Source organism: Gobius niger (genome assembly GCF_951799975.1).
Source record: "Gobius niger genome assembly, contig: SCAFFOLD_83, whole genome shotgun sequence".
NCBI classification, from domain to species: domain Eukaryota; kingdom Metazoa; phylum Chordata; class Actinopteri; order Gobiiformes; family Gobiidae; genus Gobius; species Gobius niger.
The window spans coordinates 67,501-90,000 of record NW_027639327.1 but is presented as its reverse complement, the minus strand read 5'-3'; the positions used below and the strand labels follow the sequence as shown (position 1 = coordinate 90,000).

The 22,500-nt window shown below is 50.0% G+C and overlaps 3 protein-coding genes across 3 annotated transcripts in view; all 3 read left to right on the top strand.

Moving 5' to 3' along the window:
- ftcd (formimidoyltransferase cyclodeaminase) overlaps positions 1-15,039 on the top strand; it is a 27,080-nt gene extending 12,041 nt beyond the window's left edge. Inside the window, exons 8-14 of the mRNA XM_079583045.1 lie at positions 1-41; positions 125-251; positions 3,868-4,029; positions 4,132-4,175; positions 13,068-13,206; positions 14,613-14,708; positions 14,846-15,039. The exon at positions 1-41 is cut by the window's left edge and continues 21 nt beyond it. Of these exons, the coding sequence (XP_079439171.1) occupies positions 1-41; positions 125-251; positions 3,868-4,029; positions 4,132-4,175; positions 13,068-13,206; positions 14,613-14,708; positions 14,846-14,938 (702 nt within the window). The 3' untranslated portion in view covers positions 14,939-15,039. The remainder of the gene's footprint in view (positions 42-124; positions 252-3,867; positions 4,030-4,131; positions 4,176-13,067; positions 13,207-14,612; positions 14,709-14,845) is intronic.
- Positions 15,040-15,428: 389 nt separating this feature from the next.
- Positions 15,429-19,254, top strand: LOC306982582 (vesicle transport protein SFT2B-like; the record flags this gene model as incomplete). The annotated part of the gene is made up of 6 exons (XM_079583047.1): positions 15,429-15,542; positions 16,139-16,225; positions 18,047-18,132; positions 18,876-18,957; positions 19,067-19,102; positions 19,168-19,254. The coding sequence occupies 6 exons, from the start codon at positions 15,429-15,431 to the stop codon at positions 19,252-19,254; spliced, it is 492 nt and encodes a 163-aa protein (XP_079439173.1).
- A 2,195-nt stretch (positions 19,255-21,449) lies between these two features.
- LOC306982581 (T-box transcription factor TBX19-like) overlaps positions 21,450-22,500 on the top strand; it is a 20,219-nt gene continuing 19,168 nt past the window's right edge. Inside the window, exon 1 of the mRNA XM_079583046.1 lies at positions 21,450-21,462. The gene's annotated coding sequence lies outside the window, so the exon portion shown is untranslated. The remainder of the gene's footprint in view (positions 21,463-22,500) is intronic.

Sequence of the window (22,500 nt, the reverse complement as noted above, 5' to 3'; positions counted from 1 at the left end):
GACTCTCTCGGACCCTTCGACCCCAAACAGCGGATCATCGAGTGAGAACTTTACACTTCTGTGATTCTGTGATTCTGATATTTGAAGGAGTGTTTTCAGCTCTCTCTCTCCCTCTGCTGTCCAGGTACATGGTGAGCTCCCATGATGCCGCGGGGCTGTCCTCTCTTCCTCTGCGGGAGTTCGTGCAGAAGGTGGGAGCGCGCTCTGCTGCCCCCGGTGGAGGATCGGTGTCGGCCGCCATCGCCGCTTTGGTCAGTGTTGTTGTAATGCTCTCCTCTCTCCTGTAGGGTGTTGGGCTGTATGGTGGTTGTAATGCTCTCCTCTCTCCTGTAGGGGGCGGTGTTGGGCTGTATGGTGGTTGTAATGCTCTCCTGTCTCCTGTAGGGTGTTGGGCTGTATGGAGGTTGTAATGCTCTCCTCTCTCCTGTAGGGGGCGGCGTTGGGCTGTATGGTGGTTGTAATGCTCTCCTCTCTCCTGTAGGGGGCGGTGTTGGGGCTGTATGGTGGTTGTAATGCTCTCCTCTCTCCTGTAGGGGGCGGTGTTGGGCTGTATGGTGGTTGTAATGCTCTCCTCTCTCCTGTAGGGGGCGGCGTTGGGCTGTATGGTGGTTGTAATGCTCTCCTCTCTCCTGTAGGGGGCGGTGTTGGGCTGTATGGTGGTTGTAATGTTCTCCTCTCTCCTGTAGGGGGCGGTGTTGGGCTGTATGGTGGTTGTAATGTTCTCCTCTCTCCTGTAGGGTGTTGGGCTGTATGGTGGTTGTAATGCTCTCCTCTCTCCTGTAGGGGGCGGTGTTGGGCTGTATGGTTGTTGTAATGCTCTCCTCTCTCCTGTAGGGGGCGGTGTTGGGCTGTATGGTGGTTGTAATGTTCTCCTCTCTCCTGTAGGGTGTTGGGCTGTATGGTGGTTGTAATGCTCTCCTGTCTCCTGTAGGGGGCGGCGTTGGGCTGTATGGTGGTTGTAATGCTCTCCTCTCTCCTGTAGGGGGCGGCGTTGGGCTGTATGGTGGTTGTAATGCTCTCCTCTCTCCTGTAGGGGGCGGTGTTGGGCTGTATGGTGGTTGTAATGCTCTCCTCTCTCCTGTAGGGGGCGGTGTTGGGCTGTATGGTGGTTGTAATGCTCTCCTCTCTCCTGTAGGGGGCGGCGTTGGGCTGTATGGGGGTTGTAATGCTCTCCTCTCTCCTGTAGGGGGCGGTGTGGAGGTTGTAATGCTCTCCTGTCTCCTGTAGGGTGTTGGGCTGTATGGTGGTTGTAATGCTCTCCTCTCTCCTGTAGGGGGCGGTGTTGGGCTGTATGGGGGTTGTAATGCTGTCCTCTCTCCTGTAGGGTGTTGGGCTGTATGGTGGTTGTAATGCTCTCCTCTCTCCTGTAGGGTGTTGGGCTGTATGGTGGTTGTAATGCTCTCCTCTCTCCTGTAGGGGGCGGTGTTGGGCTGTATGGTGGTTGTAATGCTCTCCTCTCTCCTGTAGGGGGCGGTGTTGGGCTGTATGGTGGTTGTAATGCTCTCCTCTCTCCTGTAGGGGGCGGTGTTGGGCTGTATGGGGGTTGTAATGCTCTCCTCTCTCCTGTAGGGGGCGGCGTTGGGCTGTATGGTGGTTGTAATGCTCTCCTCTCTCCTGTAGGGGCGGTGTTGGGCTGTATAAGGGTTGTAATGCTCTCCTGTCTCCTGTAGGGGGCGGCGTTGGGCTGTATGGTGGTTGTAATGCTCTCCTCTCTCCTGTAGGGGGCGGCGTTGGGCTGTATGGTGGTTGTAATGCTCTCCTCTCTCCTGTAGGGGGCGGCGTTGGGCTGTATGGTGGTTGTAATGCTCTCCTCTCTCCTGTAGGGGGCGGCGTTGGGCTGTATGGTGGTTGTAATGCTCTCCTCTCTCCTGTAGGGGGCGGCGTTGGGCTGTATGGTGGTTGTAATGCTCTCCTCTCTCCTGTAGGGGGAGGCGTTGGGCTGTATGGAGGTTGTAATGCTCTCCTCTCTCCTGTAGGGGGCGGTGTTGGGCTGTATGGTGGTTGTAATGCTCTCCTCTCTCCTGTAGGGGGCGGTGTTGGGCTGTATGGTGGTTGTAATGCTCTCCTCTCTCCTGTAGGGGGAGGGGTTGGGCTGTGTGGTGGTTGTAATGCTCTCCTCTCTCCTGTAGGGGGCTGTATGGTGGTTGTAATGTTCTCCTCTCTCCTGTAGGGTGTTGGGCTGTATGGTGGTTGTAATGCTCTCCTCTCTCCTGTAGGGGGAGGCGTTGGGCTGTATGGTGGTTGTAATGCTCTCCTCTCTCCTGTAGGGGGCGGTGTTGGGCTGTATGGAGGTTGTAATGCTCTCCTCTCTCCTGTAGGGGGCGGCGTTGGGCTGTATGGTGGTTGTAATGCTCTCCTCTCTCCTGTAGGGGGCGGTGTTGGGCTGTATGGTGGTTGTAATGCTCTCCTCTCTCCTGTAGGGGGCGGCGTTGGGCTGTATGGTGGTTGTAATGCTCTCCTCTCTCCTGTAGGGGGCGGCGTTGGGCTGTATGGTGGTTGTAATGCTCTCCTCTCTCCTGTAGGGGGCGGCGTTGGGCTGTATGGTGGTTGTAATGCTCTCCTCTCTCCTGTAGGGCGTTGGGCTGTATGGTGGTTGTAATGCTCTCCTCTCTCCTGTAGGGGGCGGCGTTGGGCTGTATGGTGGTTGTAATGCTCTCCTCTCTCCTGTAGGGGGCGGCGTTGGGCTGTATGGTGGTTGTAATGCTCTCCTGTGTCCTGTAGGGGGCGGTGTTGGGCTGTATGGTGGTTGTAATGCTCTCCTCTCTCCTGTAGGGGGCGGTGTTGGGCTGTATGGTGGTTGTAATGCTCTCCTCTCTCCTGTAGGGGGCGGCGTTGGGCTGTATGGTGGTTGTAATGCTCTCCTCTCTCCTGTAGGGGGCGGTGTTGGGCTGTATGGTGGTTGTAATGCTCTCCTCTCTCCTGTAGGGTGTTGGGCTGTATGGTGGTTGTAATGCTCTCCTCTCTCCTGTAGGGGCGGCGTTGGGCTGTATGGTGGTTGTAATGCTCTCCTCTCTCCTGTAGGGGGCGGTGTTGGGCTGTATGGTGGTTGTAATGCTCTCCTCTCTCCTGTAGGGGGCGGCGTTGGGCTGTATGGTGGTTGTAATGCTCTCCTCTCTCCTGTAGGGGCGGTGTTGGGCTGTATGGTGGTTGTAATGCTCTCCTCTCTCCTGTAGGGGGCGGTGTTGGGCTGTATGGGGGTTGTAATGCTCTCCTCTCTCCTGTAGGGGGCGGCGTTGGGCTGTATGGTGGTTGTAATGCTCTCCTCTCTCCTGTAGGGGGCTGTATGGTGGTTGTAATGCTCTCCTCTCTCCTGTAGGGGGCTGTATGGTGGTTGTAATGCTCTCCTCTCTCCTGTAGGGGGCGGCGTTGGGCTGTATGGTGGTTGTAATGCTCTCCTCTCTCCTGTAGGGGGCGGCGTTGGGCTGTATGGTGGTTGTAATGCTCTCCTCTCTCCTGTAGGGGGCGGCGTTGGGCTGTATGGTGGTTGTAATGCTCTCCTCTCTCCTGTAGGGGGCGGCGTTGGGCTGTATGGGGGTTGTAATGCTCTCCTCTCTCCTGTAGGGGGCGGTGTTGGGCTGTATAAGGGTTGTAATGCTCTCCTGTCTCCTGTAGGGGGCGGCGTTGGGCTGTATGGGGGTTGTAATGCTCTCCTCTCTCCTGTAGGGGGCGGTGTTGGGCTGTATAAGGGTTGTAATGCTCTCCTGTCTCCTGTAGGGGGCGGTGTTGGGCTGTATAAGGGTTGTAATGCTCTCCTCTCTCCTGTAGGGAGCGGTGTTGGGCTGTATGGTGGTTGTAATGCTCTCCTCTCTCCTGTAGGGGGCGGCGTTGGGCTGTATGGGGGTTGTAATGCTCTCCTCTCGCCTGTAGGGGGCGGCGTTGGGCTGTATGGTGGGTCAGATGACCTTTGGGAAGCGTCAGTTCGAGGGCTTGGACTCTGTGATGCGGCGCCTCATTCCTCCGTTTCACCGCAGCATGAGCCTCTTCACCGCCATGATCGACGAGGACGCCGACGCCTTCAACGAGTACATGGTCAGTGCTAACTACTACTACTGTAATACTTGTACTACTACTACTACTGTAAGTGCAATACTCTGCTCTCAGTACGTGCTCTGAAACTGTGCTTCTGTTCAGGCGGCTCTGAAGATGCCCAAGAGCACGGCGGAGGAGAGGACCAGGTGAGGCCACAGGGGCGGGGCCACAGGGGGGGTGGGGCCACAGGGGCAGGGCCACAGGAGGCGGGGCCACAGGGGGGGTGGGGCCACAGGGGCGGGGCCACAGGAGGCGGGGTTAGTGAGCCCAAAACAATCAGGAGGGAAACAGTTTGTGAAAGAAGTGTCCATAAACCAAAATCCAAATGTTTCCCTGATCATTATCTGACTGATTCTTCTTCTTCTACTGACGTGTGCTCTCCAGAGCGGCCTGCAGAGGGCGCTCCTCTCTCTCTATAATGTGTTCTTTGGTCTTTAGGAGGGACGGTGCTCTCCAGAGTGGCCTGCAGAGGGCGCTCCTCTCTCTCTATAATGTGTTCTTTGGTCTTTAGGAGGGACGGTGCTCTCCAGAGCGGCCTGCAGAGGGCGCTCCTCTCTCTCTATAATGGGTTCTTTGGTCTTTAGGAGGGACGGTGCTCTCCAGAGTGGCCTGCAGAGGGCGCTCCTCTCTCTATAATGTGTTCTTTGGTCTTTAGGAGGGACGGTGCTCTCCAGAGCTGCCTGCAGAGGGCGCTCCTCTCTCTATAATGTGTTCTTTGGTCTTTAGGAGGGACAGTGCTCTCCAGAGCGGCCTGCAGAGGGCGCTCCTCTCTCTCTATAATGTGTTCTTTGGTCTTTAGGAGGGACGGTGCTCTCCAGAGTGGCCTGCAGAGGGCGCTCCTCTCTCTCTATAATGTGTTCTTTGGTCTTTAGGAGGGACGGTGCTCTCCAGAGCGGCCTGCAGAGGGCGCTCCTCTCTCTATAATGTGTTCTTTGGTCTTTAGGAGGGACGGTGCTCTCCAGAGCGGCCTGCAGAGGGCGCTCCTCTCTCTGTAATGTGTTCTTTGGTCTTTAGGAGGGACGGTGCTCTCCAGAGCGGCCTGCAGAGGGCGCTCCTCTCTCTCTATAATGTGTTCTTTGGTCTTTAGGAGGGACGGTGCTCTCCAGAGCTGCCTGCAGAGGGCGCTCCTCTCTCTATAATGTGTTCTTTGGTCTTTAGGAGGGACGGTGCTCTCCAGAGCGGCCTGCAGAGGGCGCTCCTCTCTCTCTATAATGTGTTCTTTGGTCTTTAGGAGGGACGGTGCTCTCCAGAGCTGCCTGCAGAGGGCGCTCCTCTCTCTCTATAATGTGTTCTTTGGTCTTTAGGAGGGACGGTGCTCTCCAGAGCGGCCTGCAGAGGGCGCTCCTCTCTCTATAATGTGTTCTTTGGTCTTTAGGAGGGACGGTGCTCTCCAGAGCTGCCTGCAGAGGGCGCTCCTCTCTCTATAATGTGTTCTTTGGTCTTTAGGAGGGACGGTGCTCTCCAGAGTGGCCTGCAGAGGGCGCTCCTCTCTCTATAATGTGTTCTTTGGTCTTTAGGAGGGACGGTGCTCTCCAGAGCGGCCTGCAGAGGGCGCTCCTCTCTCTATAATGTGTTCTTTGGTCTTTAGGAGGGACGGTGCTCTCCAGAGCGGCCTGCAGAGGGCGCTCCTCTCTCTATAATGTGTTCTTTGGTCTTTAGGAGGGACGGTGCTCTCCAGAGCGGCCTGCAGAGGGCGCTCCTCTCTCTATAATGTGTTCTTTGGTCTTTAGGAGGGACGGTGCTCTCCAGAGTGGCCTGCAGAGGGCGCTCCTCTCTCTATAATGTGTTCTTTGGTCTTTAGGAGGGACGGTGCTCTCCAGAGTGGCCTGCAGAGGGCGCTCCTCTCTCTATAATGTGTTCTTTGGTCTTTAGGAGGGACGGTGCTCTCCAGAGTGGCCTGCAGAGGGCGCTCCTCTCTCTATAATGTGTTCTTTGGTCTTTAGGAGGGACGGTGCTCTCCAGAGTGGCCTGCAGAGGGCGCTCCTCTCTCTATAATGTGTTCTTTGGTCTTTAGGAGGGACGGTGCTCTCCAGAGTGGCCTGCAGAGGGCGCTCCTCTCTCTATAATGTGTTCTTTGGTCTTTAGGAGGGACGGTGCTCTCCAGAGCGGCCTGCAGAGGGCGCTCCTCTCTCTATAATGTGTTCTTTGGTCTTTAGGAGGGACGGTGCTCTCCAGAGTGGCCTGCAGAGGGCGCTCCTCTCTCTATAATGTGTTCTTTGGTCTTTAGGAGGGACGGTGCTCTCCAGAGTGGCCTGCAGAGGGCGCTCCTCTCTCTATAATGTGTTCTTTGGTCTTTAGGAGGGACGGTGCTCTCCAGAGCGGCCTGCAGAGGGCGCTCCTCTCTCTCTATAATGTGTTCTTTGGTCTTTAGGAGGGACGGTGCTCTCCAGAGCGGCCTGCAGAGGGCGCTCCTCTCTCTATAATGTGTTCTTTGGTCTTTAGGAGGGACGGTGCTCTCCAGAGCGGCCTGCAGAGGGCGCTCCTCTCTCTCTATAATGTGTTCTTTGGTCTTTAGGAGGGACGGTGCTCTCCAGAGCGGCCTGCAGAGGGCGCTCCTCTCTCTCTATAATGTGTTCTTTGGTCTTTAGGAGGGACGGTGCTCTCCAGAGCGGCCTGCAGAGGGCGCTCCTCTCTCTATAATGTGTTCTTTGGTCTTTAGGAGGGACGGTGCTCTCCAGAGCGGCCTGCAGAGGGCGCTCCTCTCTCTATAATGTGTTCTTTGGTCTTTAGGAGGGACGGTGCTCTCCAGAGCGGCCTGCAGAGGGCGCTCCTCTCTCTCTATAATGTGTTCTTTGGTCTTTAGGAGGGACGGTGCTCTCCAGAGCGGCCTGCAGAGGGCGCTCCTCTCTCTCTGTAATGTGTTCTTTGGTCTTTAGGAGGGACGGTGCTCTCCAGAGCGGCCTGCAGAGGGCGCTCCTCTCTCTATAATGTGTTCTTTGGTCTTTAGGAGGGACGGTGCTCTCCAGAGCGGCCTGCAGAGGGCGCTCCTCTCTCTCTATAATGTGTTCTTTGGTCTTTAGGAGGGACGGTGCTCTCCAGAGCGGCCTGCAGAGGGCGCTCCTCTCTCTATAATGTGTTCTTTGGTCTTTAGGAGGGACGGTGCTCTCCAGAGCGGCCTGCAGAGGGCGCTCCTCTCTCTCTATAATGTGTTCTTTGGTCTTTAGGAGGGACGGTGCTCTCCAGAGCGGCCTGCAGAGGGCGCTCCTCTCTCTATAATGTGTTCTTTGGTCTTTAGGAGGGACGGTGCTCTCCAGAGTGGCCTGCAGAGGGCGCTCCTCTCTCTGTAATGTGTTCTTTGGTCTTTAGGAGGGACGGTGCTCTCCAGAGCGGCCTGCAGAGGGCGCTCCTCTCTCTATAATGTGTTCTTTGGTCTTTAGGAGGGACGGTGCTCTCCAGAGTGGCCTGCAGAGGGCGCTCCTCTCTCTCTATAATGTGTTCTTTGGTCTTTAGGAGGGACGGTGCTCTCCAGAGTGGCCTGCAGAGGGCGCTCCTCTCTCTCTATAATGTGTTCTTTGGTCTTTAGGAGGGACGGTGCTCTCCAGAGTGGCCTGCAGAGGGCGCTCCTCTCTCTCTATAATGTGTTCTTTGGTCTTTAGGAGGGACGGTGCTCTCCAGAGCGGCCTGCAGAGGGCGCTCCTCTCTCTATAATGTGTTCTTTGGTCTTTAGGAGGGACGGTGCTCTCCAGAGTGGCCTGCAGAGGGCGCTCCTCTCTCTATAATGTGTTCTTTGGTCTTTAGGAGGGACGGTGCTCTCCAGAGCGGCCTGCAGAGGGCGCTCCTCTCTCTATAATGTGTTCTTTGGTCTTTAGGAGGGACGGTGCTCTCCAGAGTGGCCTGCAGAGGGCGCTCCTCTCTCTCTATAATGTGTTCTTTGGTCTTTAGGAGGGACGGTGCTCTCCAGAGTGGCCTGCAGAGGGCGCTCCTCTCTCTATAATGTGTTCTTTGGTCTTTAGGAGGGACGGTGCTCTCCAGAGCGGCCTGCAGAGGGCGCTCCTCTCTCTCTATAATGTGTTCTTTGGTCTTTAGGAGGGACGGTGCTCTCCAGAGCGGCCTGCAGAGGGCGCTCCTCTCTCTCTATAATGTGTTCTTTGGTCTTTAGGAGGGACGGTGCTCTCCAGAGCGGCCTGCAGAGGGCGCTCCTCTCTCTATAATGTGTTCTTTGGTCTTTAGGAGGGACGGTGCTCTCCAGAGTGGCCTGCAGAGGGCGCTCCTCTCTCTATAATGTGTTCTTTGGTCTTTAGGAGGGACGGTGCTCTCCAGAGCGGCCTGCAGAGGGCGCTCCTCTCTCTCTATAATGTGTTCTTTGGTCTTTAGGAGGGACGGTGCTCTCCAGAGCGGCCTGCAGAGGGCGCTCCTCTCTCTATAATGTGTTCTTTGGTCTTTAGGAGGGACGGTGCTCTCCAGAGTGGCCTGCAGAGGGCGCTCCTCTCTCTCTATAATGTGTTCTTTGGTCTTTAGGAGGGACGGTGCTCTCCAGAGTGGCCTGCAGAGGGCGCTCCTCTCTCTATAATGTGTTCTTTGGTCTTTAGGAGGGACGGTGCTCTCCAGAGTGGCCTGCAGAGGGCGCTCCTCTCTCTATAATGTGTTCTTTGGTCTTTAGGAGGGACGGTGCTCTCCAGAGCGGCCTGCAGAGGGCGCTCCTCTCTCTATAATGTGTTCTTTGGTCTTTAGGAGGGACGGTGCTCTCCAGAGCGGCCTGCAGAGGGCGCTCCTCTCTCTGTAATGTGTTCTTTGGTCTTTAGGAGGGACGGTGCTCTCCAGAGTGGCCTGCAGAGGGCGCTCCTCTCTCTATAATGTGTTCTTTGGTCTTTAGGAGGGACGGTGCTCTCCAGAGCGGCCTGCAGAGGGCGCTCCTCTCTCTATAATGTGTTCTTTGGTCTTTAGGAGGGACGGTGCTCTCCAGAGTGGCCTGCAGAGGGCGCTCCTCTCTCTCTATAATGTGTTCTTTGGTCTTTAGGAGGGACGGTGCTCTCCAGAGCGGCCTGCAGAGGGCGCTCCTCTCTCTATAATGTGTTCTTTGGTCTTTAGGAGGGACGGTGCTCTCCAGAGTGGCCTGCAGAGGGCGCTCCTCTCTCTATAATGTGTTCTTTGGTCTTTAGGAGGGACGGTGCTCTCCAGAGCGGCCTGCAGAGGGCGCTCCTCTCTCTCTATAATGTGTTCTTTGGTCTTTAGGAGGGACGGTGCTCTCCAGAGCGGCCTGCAGAGGGCGCTCCTCTCTCTCTATAATGTGTTCTTTGGTCTTTAGGAGGGACGGTGCTCTCCAGAGCGGCCTGCAGAGGGCGCTCCTCTCTCTATAATGTGTTCTTTGGTCTTTAGGAGGGACGGTGCTCTCCAGAGCGGCCTGCAGAGGGCGCTCCTCTCTCTCTATAATGTGTTCTTTGGTCTTTAGGAGGGACGGTGCTCTCCAGAGCGGCCTGCAGAGGGCGCTCCTCTCTCTATAATGTGTTCTTTGGTCTTTAGGAGGGACGGTGCTCTCCAGAGCGGCCTGCAGAGGGCGCTCCTCTCTCTATAATGTGTTCTTTGGTCTTTAGGAGGGACGGTGCTCTCCAGAGCGGCCTGCAGAGGGCGCTCCTCTCTCTATAATGTGTTCTTTGGTCTTTAGGAGGGACGGTGCTCTCCAGAGCGGCCTGCAGAGGGCGCTCCTCTCTCTATAATGTGTTCTTTGGTCTTCAGGAGGGACGGTGCTCTCCAGAGCGGCCTGCAGAGGGCGCTCCTCTCTCTATAATGTGTTCTTTGGTCTTTAGGAGGGACGGTGCTCTCCAGAGTGGCCTGCAGAGGGCGCTCCTCTCTCTATAATGTGTTCTTTGGTCTTTAGGAGGGACGGTGCTCTCCAGAGTGGCCTGCAGAGGGCGCTCCTCTCTCTCTATAATGTGTTCTTTGGTCTTTAGGAGGGACGGTGCTCTCCAGAGCGGCCTGCAGAGGGCGCTCCTCTCTCTATAATGTGTTCTTTGGTCTTTAGGAGGGACGGTGCTCTCCAGAGCGGCCTGCAGAGGGCGCTCCTCTCTCTATAATGTGTTCTTTGGTCTTTAGGAGGGACGGTGCTCTCCAGAGCGGCCTGCAGAGGGCGCTCCTCTCTCTCTATAATGTGTTCTTTGGTCTTTAGGAGGGACGGTGCTCTCCAGAGTGGCCTGCAGAGGGCGCTCCTCTCTCTCTATAATGTGTTCTTTGGTCTTTAGGAGGGACGGTGCTCTCCAGAGCGGCCTGCAGAGGGCGCTCCTCTCTCTGTAATGTGTTCTTTGGTCTTTAGGAGGGACGGTGCTCTCCAGAGCGGCCTGCAGAGGGCGCTCCTCTCTCTATAATGTGTTCTTTGGTCTTTAGGAGGGACGGTGCTCTCCAGAGTGGCCTGCAGAGGGCGCTCCTCTCTCTATAATGTGTTCTTTGGTCTTTAGGAGGGACGGTGCTCTCCAGAGTGGCCTGCAGAGGGCGCTCCTCTCTCTCTGTAATGTGTTCTTTGGTCTTTAGGAGGGACGGTGCTCTCCAGAGCGGCCTGCAGAGGGCGCTCCTCTCTCTCTGTAATGTGTTCTTTGGTCTTTAGGCGGGACGGTGCTCTCCAGAGCTGCCTGCAGAGGGCGCTCCTCTCTCTATAATGTGTTCTTTGGTCTTTAGGAGGGACGGTGCTCTCCAGAGCGGCCTGCAGAGGGCGCTCCTCTCTCTATAATGTGTTCTTTGGTCTTTAGGAGGGACGGTGCTCTCCAGAGCGGCCTGCAGAGGGCGCTCCTCTCTCTATAATGTGTTCTTTGGTCTTTAGGAGGGACGGTGCTCTCCAGAGCGGCCTGCAGAGGGCGCTCCTCTCTCTATAATGTGTTCTTTGGTCTTTAGGAGGGACGGTGCTCTCCAGAGCGGCCTGCAGAGGGCGCTCCTCTCTCTATAATGTGTTCTTTGGTCTTTAGGAGGGACGGTGCTCTCCAGAGCGGCCTGCAGAGGGCGCTCCTCTCTCTATAATGTGTTCTTTGGTCTTTAGGAGGGACGGTGCTCTCCAGAGCGGCCTGCAGAGGGCGCTCCTCTCTCTATAATGTGTTCTTTGGTCTTTAGGAGGGACGGTGCTCTCCAGAGCGGCCTGCAGAGGGCGCTCCTCTCTCTATAATGTGTTCTTTGGTCTTTAGGAGGGACGGTGCTCTCCAGAGCGGCCTGCAGAGGGCGCTCCTCTCTCTATAATGTGTTCTTTGGTCTTTAGGAGGGACGGTGCTCTCCAGAGCGGCCTGCAGAGGGCGCTCCTCTCTCTATAATGTGTTCTTTGGTCTTTAGGAGGGACGGTGCTCTCCAGAGCGGCCTGCAGAGGGCGCTCCTCTCTCTCTATAATGTGTTCTTTGGTCTTTAGGAGGGACGGTGCTCTCCAGAGCGGCCTGCAGAGGGCGCTCCTCTCTCTATAATGTGTTCTTTGGTCTTTAGGAGGGACGGTGCTCTCCAGAGCGGCCTGCAGAGGGCGCTCCTCTCTCTATAATGTGTTCTTTGGTCTTTAGGAGGGACGGTGCTCTCCAGAGCGGCCTGCAGAGGGCGCTCCTCTCTCTATAATGTGTTCTTTGGTCTTTAGGAGGGACGGTGCTCTCCAGAGCGGCCTGCAGAGGGCGCTCCTCTCTCTATAATGTGTTCTTTGGTCTTTAGGAGGGACGGTGCTCTCCAGAGCGGCCTGCAGAGGGCGCTCCTCTCTCTATAATGTGTTCTTTGGTCTTCAGGAGGGACGGTGCTCTCCAGAGTGGCCTGCAGAGGGCGCTCCTCTCTCTATAATGTGTTCTTTGGTCTTTAGGAGGGACGGTGCTCTCCAGAGCGGCCTGCAGAGGGCGCTCCTCTCTCTATAATGTGTTCTTTGGTCTTCAGGAGGGACGGTGCTCTCCAGAGCGGCCTGCAGAGGGCGCTCCTCTCTCTCTGTAATGTGTTCTTTGGTCTTTAGGAGGGACGGTGCTCTCCAGAGCGGCCTGCAGAGGGCGCTCCTCTCTCTATAATGTGTTCTTTGGTCTTTAGGAGGGACGGTGCTCTCCAGAGTGGCCTGCAGAGGGCGCTCCTCTCTCTATAATGTGTTCTTTGGTCTTTAGGAGGGACGGTGCTCTCCAGAGTGGCCTGCAGAGGGCGCTCCTCTCTCTCTATAATGTGTTCTTTGGTCTTTAGGAGGGACGGTGCTCTCCAGAGCGGCCTGCAGAGGGCGCTCCTCTCTCTATAATGTGTTCTTTGGTCTTTAGGAGGGACGGTGCTCTCCAGAGCGGCCTGCAGAGGGCGCTCCTCTCTCTGTAATGTGTTCTTTGGTCTTTAGGAGGGACGGTGCTCTCCAGAGTGGCCTGCAGAGGGCGCTCCTCTCTCTATAATGTGTTCTTTGGTCTTTAGGAGGGACGGTGCTCTCCAGAGTGGCCTGCAGAGGGCGCTCCTCTCTCTCTATAATGTGTTCTTTGGTCTTTAGGAGGGACGGTGCTCTCCAGAGCGGCCTGCAGAGGGCGCTCCTCTCTCTATAATGTGTTCTTTGGTCTTTAGGAGGGACGGTGCTCTCCAGAGCGGCCTGCAGAGGGCGCTCCTCTCTCTATAATGTGTTCTTTGGTCTTTAGGAGGGACGGTGCTCTCCAGAGCGGCCTGCAGAGGGCGCTCCTCTCTCTATAATGTGTTCTTTGGTCTTTAGGAGGGACGGTGCTCTCCAGAGTGGCCTGCAGAGGGCGCTCCTCTCTCTCTGTAATGTGTTCTTTGGTCTTTAGGAGGGACGGTGCTCTCCAGAGCGGCCTGCAGAGGGCGCTCCTCTCTCTCTATAATGTGTTCTTTGGTCTTTAGGAGGGACGGTGCTCTCCAGAGCTGCCTGCAGAGGGCGCTCCTCTCTCTATAATGTGTTCTTTGGTCTTTAGGAGGGACGGTGCTCTCCAGAGCGGCCTGCAGAGGGCGCTCCTCTCTCTCTATAATGTGTTCTTTGGTCTTTAGGAGGGACGGTGCTCTCCAGAGCGGCCTGCAGAGGGCGCTCCTCTCTCTCTATAATGTGTTCTTTGGTCTTTAGGAGGGACGGTGCTCTCCAGAGCGGCCTGCAGAGGGCGCTCCTCTCTCTCTATAATGTGTTCTTTGGTCTTTAGGAGGGACGGTGCTCTCCAGAGCGGCCTGCAGAGGGCGGTGTTGGTGCCTCTGTCTCTCGCTCGTAGAGTCTCTGAGCTGTGGACGCCGCTGAAGGAGCTGAGTGAGACGGGGAACGCAGCCTGCCAATCAGACGCTCAGGTCAGAGTCACGTGATGTTTCTGCAGCGACCTCGTTTCTGGGTTTACGTTGTTTCTGGGTTAACGTTGTTTCTGGGTTAACGTTGTTTCTGGGTTAACGTTGTGTCTGGGTTTAACGTTGTTTCTGGGTTAACGTTGTTTCTGGGTTTAACGTTGTTTCTGGGTTAACGTTGTTTCTGGGTTTAACGTTGTTTCTGGGTTTACGTTGTTTCTGGGTTAACGTTGTTTCTGGGTTAACGTTGTTTCTGGGTTAACGTTGTGTCTGGGTTTAACGTTGTTTCTGGGTTTACGTTGTTTCTGGGTTAACGTTGTTTCTGGGTTAACGTTGTTTCTGGGTTAACGTTGTGTCTGGGTTTAACGTTGTGTCTGGGTTAACGTTGTTTCTGGGTTTAACGTTGTTTCTGGGTTAACGTTGTTTCTGGGTTAACGTTGTTTCTGGGTTTAACGTTGTTTCTGGGTTTAACGTTGTTTCTGGGTTAACGTTGTTTCTGGGTTTAACGTTGTTTCTGGGTTTAACGTTGTTTCTGGGTTTAACGTTGTTTCGTGGTTAACGTTTTTTCTGGGTTAACGTTGTTTCTAACGTTGTTTCTGGGTTTAACGTTGTTTCTGGGTTAACGTTGTTTCTGGGTTTAACGTTGTTTCTGGGTTAACGTTGTTTCTAACGTTGTTTCTGGGTTTAACGTTGTTTCTGGGTTAACGTTGTTTCTGGGTTAACGTTGTTTCTGGGTTTAACGTTGTTTCTGGGTTAACGTTGTTTCTGGGTTTAACGTTGTTTCGTGGTTAACGTTTTTTCTGGGTTAACGTTGTTTCTAACGTTGTTTCTGGGTTTAACGTTGTTTCTGGGTTAACGTTGTTTCTGGGTTTACGTTGTTTCTGGGTTAACGTTGTTTCTGGGTTTAACTTTGTTTCTGGGTTAACGTTGTTTCTGGTTTAACATTGTTTCTGGGTTAACGTTGTTTCTGGGTTAACGTTGTTTCTGGGTTAACGTTGTTTCTGGGTTAACGTTGTTTCTGGGTTTAACGTTGTTTCTGGGTTAACGTTGTTTCTAACGTTGTTTCTGGGTTAACGTTGTTTCTGGGTTTAACGTTGTTTCTGGTTTAACGTTGTTTCTGGTTTAACGTTGTTTCTGGGTTTAACGTTGTTTCTGGTTTAACGTTGTTTCTGGTTTAACGTTGTTTCTAACGTTGTTTCTGGGTTTAACGTTGTTTCTGGGTTTAATGTTGTTTCTAACGTTGTTTCTGGGTTTAACGTTGTTTCTAACGTTGTTTCTGGGTTAACGTTGTTTCTGGGTTTAATGTTGTTTCTAACGTTGTTTCTGGGTTAACGTTGTTTCTGGGTTAACGTTGTGTCTGGGTTAACGTTGTTTCTGGGTTAACGTTGTTTCCGGGTTTAACGTTGTTTCTGCAGGTGGCGGCGAAGGCTCTGGAGGCGGCGGCGTTCGGAGCTCACTATAACGTCCTCATTAACCTCCGAGACGTCACCGATCACGACTTCAGGGAAAAGGTTCAGGACTTTCAGAGTTTGCACATTTACGAGGGAACGAGCGCTTTCCTTTTCTAGACGACAGATGTTGAAAAAGCTACAACTAGAACTGAGCTTCATCGACTCCGAGAGTTTGTAAATCAGACTCTGTGTTTCAGACGGAGAGAGAGGCGTCTGCTCTGCTGCGGGACGCCCAGGACAACGCCGCCGCCTGCCTGTGTGTCTGCGAGCAACGCACCTCTGCCTCTTAATACTGACACGCCTCTGTGCCTGCGAGCAACGCACCTCTGCCTCTTAATACTGACACGCCTCTGCCTGTGTGTCTGCGAGCAACGCACCTCTGCCTCTTAATACTGACCACTACGCGTTGAATGAAATAAAAGTTAAAACGTTTATAAAAGCTGCTGTTTTTTTTACTATGCGATTATAAATGTTAAAATCCAAACACAAAGGCGGATCAGGGGGAGAAAGGGTCTTAAATGTTCTGCTCTGTCACTAAGTAAATAAGTTTGTGCAGGAAGAAGCCGTTGAGTAAAAGGTAAATAAAAGCAACATCGTTGGTAAACAGTGAAACAGCGCCCCCCCTAACCCCATAGGCTAACCCATGGTGGTGAGGCGCGGTACTGCAGGTGTGTATGTGCAGGTTTTCCTTCTGCAGGAGCTCTCGGGGCGTGAGGACCGAAGGAGGAACTAAAGAGTAAAAAAGGACTAAACCAGGAGCAGAACAGCGTCTCGGGCAGAATGGATAAACCGAAGAAGAAAGTGGTGAAAAAGAAGAAAGACGAGGAGAAAGGAGAAGACGAGGAGAAAGGAAAAGACGAGGAGAAAGACGAGAAGAAAGATGAGAAGAAAGACGTGAGGTTTTCACATAAATGCATATATTTATATTCTGTAATAGCTGAAAAACTGCGTCTAAAGTTGACAATAAACTCGTTGTCATGTTTTAATTCAACTGTTTTAGCAGCAACAGCTCTGACATTAACGCCATTTTGAATATTAATGATATTTCAGTCTGAGTTTCGTGAATAAAGACCTTAAAGAATGTTAATATCTGTAATGTTTTTAACCTCAGTTCAGGCTTTCACCACTAGGGCGGGGCACCGTTAACGTTCACCACAAACTATGGTGATTAGGGTTATTACCACTTTCAACTAAATACTATATTAACCCCTTACCCCCCGCCTTACGTGAGTGCATTGTGCTTTTACCCAAATTTGAAAGCTAAGGCCTACAAATTTGACTTTTTTGAGGCTTTTTTGTTGAGTTTTCCTCACATTTTGGTCATTACGGTGTTAAAATGTTGAACTGTGATCCTGCCCATTCGAGCTGTGCCTTTTATGAAACGTCCATAATATATATTTCAATGTGGAAGAACCGGTCGCTCTGTTTCTCCTCAGGCCTTTCAGAAAATAACACAGACGAGTTAAAACCAGGTGAATGTTTGTTTCCAGGAGAGGGCGGAGGCGCTGAGGACGTGTGGGTGGAGGATGAGGACCTTCATCATTTCCTTCATCCTCGGCGTCTGCTGCGCCGTCACCGTAAGAACCTCACGGTGATATGAATGTGCAGCGAGTCTGTGATCAGTAAACACGCGGCGCTCATGAAGGATTATCTCAGGGAAGAATCACTCTGGCATTACACTGAGTTACACTGAGTTACATCGAGTTACACCGAGTTACACTGAGTTACACTGAGTTACACTGAGTTACATCGAGTTACACCGAGTTACAGTGTAGCTCAGTGTAATGTAACGCAGTGTAGCTCAGTGTAACTCAGTGTAACTCAGTGTAACTCAGTGTAGCTCAGTGTAGCTCAGTGTAATGTAACGCAGTGTAGCTCAGTGTAACTCAGTGTAACTCAGTGTAACTCAGTGTAGCTCAGTGTAGCTCAGTGTAACTCAGTGTAACTCAGTGTAGCTCAGTGTAGCTCAGTGTAATGTAACGCAGTGTAGCTCAGTGTAACTCAGTGTAACTCAGTGTAACTCAGTGTAACTCAGTGTAGCTCAGTGTAATGTAACGCAGTGTAGCTCAGTGTAACTCAGTGTAACTCAGTGTAACTCAGTGTAACTCAGTGTAGCTCAGTGTAGCTCAGTGTAATGTAACGCAGTGTAGCTCAGTGTAACTCAGTGTAACTCAGTGTAACTCAGTGTAACTCAGTGTAGCTCAGTGTAGCTCAGTGTAATGTAACGCAGTGTAGCTCAGTGTAACTCAGTGTAACTCAGTGTAACTCAGTGTAACTCAGTGTAACTCAGTGTAGCTCAGTGTAATGTAACGCAGTGTAGCTCAGTGTAACTCAGTGTAACTCAGTGTAACTCAGTGTAACTCAGTGTAGCTCAGTGTAGCTCAGTGTAATGTAACGCAGTGTAGCTCAGTGTAACTCAGTGTAACTCAGTGTAACTCAGTGTAACTCAGTGTAGCTCAGTGTAGCTCAGTGTAATGTAACGCAGTGTAGCTCAGTGTAACTCAGTGTAACTCAGTGTAACTCAGTGTAGCTCAGTGTAACTCAGTGTACCTCAGTGTAGCTCAGTGTAGCTCAGTGTAATGTAACGCAGTGTAGCTCAGTGTAACTCAGTGTAGCTCAGTGTAGCTCAGTGTAGCTCAGTGTAGCTCAGTGTAACTCAGTGTAACTCAGTGTAACTCAGTGTAACTCAGTGTAACTCAGTGTAACTCAGTGTAACTCAGTGTAACTCAGTGTAACTCAGTGTAACTCAGTGTACCTCAGTGTAGCTCAGTGTAGCTCAGTGTAATGTAACGCAGTGTAACTCAGTGTAACTCAGTGTAACTCAGTGTAACTCAGTGTAACTCAGTGTAACTCAGTGTACCTCAGTGTAGCTCAGTGTAGCTCAGTGTAATGTAACGCAGTGTAACTCAGTGTAACTCAGTGTAACTCAGTGTAACTCAGTGTAACTCAGTGTAGCTCAGTGTAGCTCAGTGTAATGTAACGCAGTGTAACTCAGTGTAACTCAGTGTAACTCAGTGTAGCTCAGTGTAGCTCAGTGTAGCTCAGTGTAACTCAGTGTAACTCAGTGTAACTCAGTGTAACTCAGTGTAACTCAGTGTAATGTAACGCAGTGTAACTCAGTGTAACTCAGTGTAACTCAGTGTAACTCAGTGTAACTCAGTGTAGCTCAGTGTAGCTCAGTGTAACTCAGTGTAGCTCAGTGTAGCTCAGTGTAGCTCAGTGTAACTCAGTGTAACTCAGTGTAACGCAGTGTAACGCAGTGTAACGCAGTGTAACGCAGTGTAGCTCAGTGTGTACCAGACCTTTCAGAGGAGAATCATCTCTGTCCTCAGGTGGATCTAAAACCTGTTTGTGTTTGTGCCAGAGCCGAGTCCTGAGTAAATACTGTGTCCCTGTAGGGCACCTGTACCCTCTACATCCCGGGCCTGGGCCTGGGCCCGTTCGCTCTGCTCTACACGGCCGGGAACGTCTGCTGCTTATTCAGGTCTGACACTGTTCATGTTCACTGCAGACGTGATGATGCTCCTGTAGAACAAAGGTTTACAAAGGTTTACAAAGGTTTACTGTCATGTTCACGCCTGAGAGTCGACATCGAGGAGTCGGTAATAGGGCTGCAACTAACGATTATTTTGGTAATCGATTAATCTACCTATTATTTTTACGATTAATCGATGAATCGCTTGGCTGTGAATGGTGTATGAAAATTGTATTTTTTCATTTATTTTTAATCACATAAAGCTAAAGTGGCATCTCTTGAGGACATGTTGATGGAGTAAACTTAAACTGTGTTGTAAAGTGTTTTTGTAGTGCCAGTTCTGCTTTATTAATTGGATGTGACACAGACAGATATCTATGAAATTTTCAATGTACAAAACTCTGCAGACCCCAACTTGAAAAACAAAGTAGGTTTTCATCAAAAATAAAAAATGTTCATGTAATTTTTGCTCTTTTTAAGTCTGTGTTTACTAGAAAACGATTAATCGATTACTAAAATAGTTGACAACTATTTCAATAATCGATTTGTTGTCGATTAATCGATCGTTGTTTCAGCCCTAGTCGGTAATATCGTTTATCGCGATACTTTCCTGCCTCGATATATCGAAACTTCAGATTTGTTATCGCGACCGGCCTTGTAACGGTCAGTATCTCTGTAACGACTGGACTTTACACATGACTCAGTGACTCTCATACATGTCAGTGACTCTCATACATGTCGGTGTTTTGCAGCATCACGGCCCTGATTGGTCCAAAGAATCAGCTGATGACGATGTTTGCCAAAGAGCGCGCCGTGGCCACCGTGTTTCTGCTGGTAACACATATTTATCACTTTAGTCTCACTTTGTTCATTAAGACACACATAAGATATAAACTTTAGTGACCCTGAAGGAAATAAGTAAATAAATGACTTGTGTTTTCAGATTTGCCTGGTGCTGACGCTGGTCTCTGCCATCCAGGTCCTTCATCATTGATTTATCTGATTATTCATGTTATTTAAGACTAAAGTGTGGTCTTATTGCAGTGGAACAACAGCATCCTGGCTCTGGTTTTCTGTGTCATCCAGTTCCTCGCCTTCCTCTGGTACAAACACTTTATTACACCTTCATGAGCAGATCAGATGTTATGATTCTGACTCACGGAGAGAAAACATCTGCAGTGGAGCAGGTGTTTCATACGCAGTTCAGGAGCTCGCCAGCAGAGGGCGCCACAGCAGAGGCAGTCAGATCCTGTTTGAGCTCGTAGTTCTGTGTGGAGGAGTGAGACGTGAAGATCCTCTGGAACATCTGCATTTACAAGATTCAGTTCAACACGAGAAATGGGGAAAATGGGAAAAATGTACAAAAAAAGTGGAAAAGATGTTTTTAAAAAAGGAAAATAATAGAGCAAAGCAGTGTTCATTTCAGCGACTAAAATATTCAGTCTTAATTTTAGTCAAAGTGATATTTTTGTGACTAAAACTAAATGAAAAGTTTCTCATGAGACTAAAACTGTGACTAAAATGTCCAGATATTTGAGTCGACTAAAATCAGACTAAATAAAAATGAAAAGGAGAGACTAAAATCATCCAAACTTGTATTGAGCGTCTGAAAGAGCCTCAGATCATGTTTAAAGAATCAGCTCTGAGCTTTGTTCATGTGGAGCAGAAACATGAAGCAGAGGAACAACATTAAACATGATTAGAATCAATATTATCAATGCAAAGTCCACTACATTAGTCTGAAATTCAGTCGACTAAAACTAGACTAAAATCGAATTACATTTTTGTCAAAAGACTAAAACTAAATTAAAATATGTTGTCAACATTAACCCTGGAGCAAAGTAAGGTTAAACTTATGAAAAACGTGAAATATTGTGGAAAAAATGTGGATAATTTTAGTTTAAAAAAATGGGAAAATTGTGAAGAAATTGAGGGAAAATTATGAAAAAAGAGAAAAATTCAAAAAATATTAGTAAATAATTAGGTAAAAAATAGGAAAAATTAAGGATGAAAAATTGAGACAAATAGAGGAAAAAAATGTGGAAATAATATGTATTTCTTTTGTCGTCTGTATTTTTTGTTTTGTTTTGTTTTGACATGTCTGTGATGTTAAAAGTGTGTGTGACCCGCAGGTACACTCTCTCCTACATCCCGTACGCTCGGTCAGTATCTGTTTCTCTCTGACTTCATGATTTATCACAGTTTTATTTATATTTTCACTGAGACGTGTTTGTTTCAGGGCCGGCGTCTCCAAACTCTGCTCCGTCATCTGCTGCTGAAACACTTTAATAAAGCTTTATTCAAACCACCAAACGCCTCCTGTGGAACCTCAGCAGAAACACACACGTTCCTCCTGGATCAGAGGGTTCCTCTTCCACCTCTCACCTCCTTTACCTGAGAACATCATCTGAAACCTTACATTATTATTTATTATGTATTATTCTCTGCCTTATGGACCTGAGCGTTTGCAGATCCTCCTGGACTGTGGAGCTCGTGCTGAACATCCTGCTTTTAAACTAAATCCATATCATCATGAGAGAAAAATGACCCGTGATTAAAAACATGATCGATTCACAGCACGACTTTTCATCCCCGTTTTTCTCAGTAAATGTTCAGATCTGGGTAAAGCCAAACTCGCTTCAGGTTTGTTCACCTGGGGTCCTGTTTTATATGTTTTATGTTGCAGACTTTATCTGATAGAAGACGGAGACTTCGTGTTTTTGCCTGTTCTTCATCTTTTCTTCAACACAGTAAGTTCAGCTTCATCAGTTTGATCAGTTTGTGAGTTTTATAATATTGTGAGTTGTATAAGTTTTATAATATAGTGAGTTTTCTGAGGTCCCTGAGGTGACGAGTGAGGTCCAGGTGTGAGGTTTGTCCCAGGTCTTTATGTGTTAAATCCGTGACCTATCGCTCTGAGCCGCCGAGGATCAGGTTCAGTCCAGACTAATCCAGCTGGAGCTTCAGTCCAGGAGAAAGGAAAGGCCTTTTTTATATTTCAGTTTATCGATGACCAGCTACGAGCGTTTAAATAACAAACATCTGCAGGTTCTGAACATCTTTATTTCTTCACCAGATCTGACGACGAGTGAGTCACGATGTTCTTCTCTTAAACAAAGAACAAGACGTTTATTTACAGTAAATGTGCTGGATTCACGTCTTTCTCTTCAGCCATGGTCAATGTGAATAACGGTTATGCTGGAGAGAGAGGGCGGAGCCTGCTGTGGAGAGGGCGGAGCCTGCTGTAGAGAGGGCGGAGCCTGCTGTGGAGAGGGCGGAGCCTGCTTCAGCCTCAGGAGCTTCAGTTGAGCTTCAGGAGGAGCAGCTGCAGACGCTCAGGTCAGTCACACTTTCCTCTCTCTCTCTCTCCTGCTGAAATGTTTCACTTTATTATTATTATTATTATATTTAAAATAACAAACGTGACAAAAACCTGGAGAAATAACGGGCAGAGTCGGGTTTAAATGTCATTCAATCCAAACAAGGACCAGTTAAATATGAAGAGTGGGATAAAGTTTAAAGCAGCACAAAGGAAATACTGGAAATATCTGAAGTTTTCATGAGAATCACGGCTGCGAAAATCAAAGCTCAGCGACATCGAGGACAAAGCGACGCAAGGATTCACACGGAAACAGAGTCTCTGATGTCAAATAATACTGATGATACAGGAAAAGAAATGAAACGAAGAATCACAATCAAGTCACAAAAGAACAGTCTGATTTTCTGCTTTCAGGATAAAAATCAGGACTTTAGAAAAAAACAAACTGTGACTAAAAGACAGGAGCGTTTCTGCTTTAAATATGAATCACACTGAGCAGAAACAAGTCCTTTTGATTCATGTAAAAGATACAAATATTATTACATTTGCAGATGTTTAACAGAAACTCTGGTTTAATTTGAAATAAAAGTGATTTCTGTGGAGGATTCTAACACACAAGACCAGCAACAAGTGCATTTAAACAGGTTTGATTCTGATTCAGACGGTTATACATGATCTTATTATTATTTTATTATTATTATTATTATTATTATTATTATTATTGTTATTGTTATTATTATTATTATTGCAGACTTTAAACCTCCAAACCGCGTCTTCTCTCTGATCTTAGAGTTTATTCTGGGTCTGGGTTTATTTCGTCCTTAACGGATGAAAGTTTAAATTAAAGCGTCTTTTCCTGCAGAGTCTCGTCTTTAAATCACACTTTGAACCCGTTTATTTACCTTTAAATCTGCAAATGTGACGATAGTTTATCTGAATGCACTCGTTTCAGATCGGATTCATTTTGAAGCAGAAACTCCTGTGATTTCGAGACGTTTATTCTGAACAAAGAAGGTTTGACTCATTTAAACCTCGTTATTTCTCTGTGTTTTAGTCCC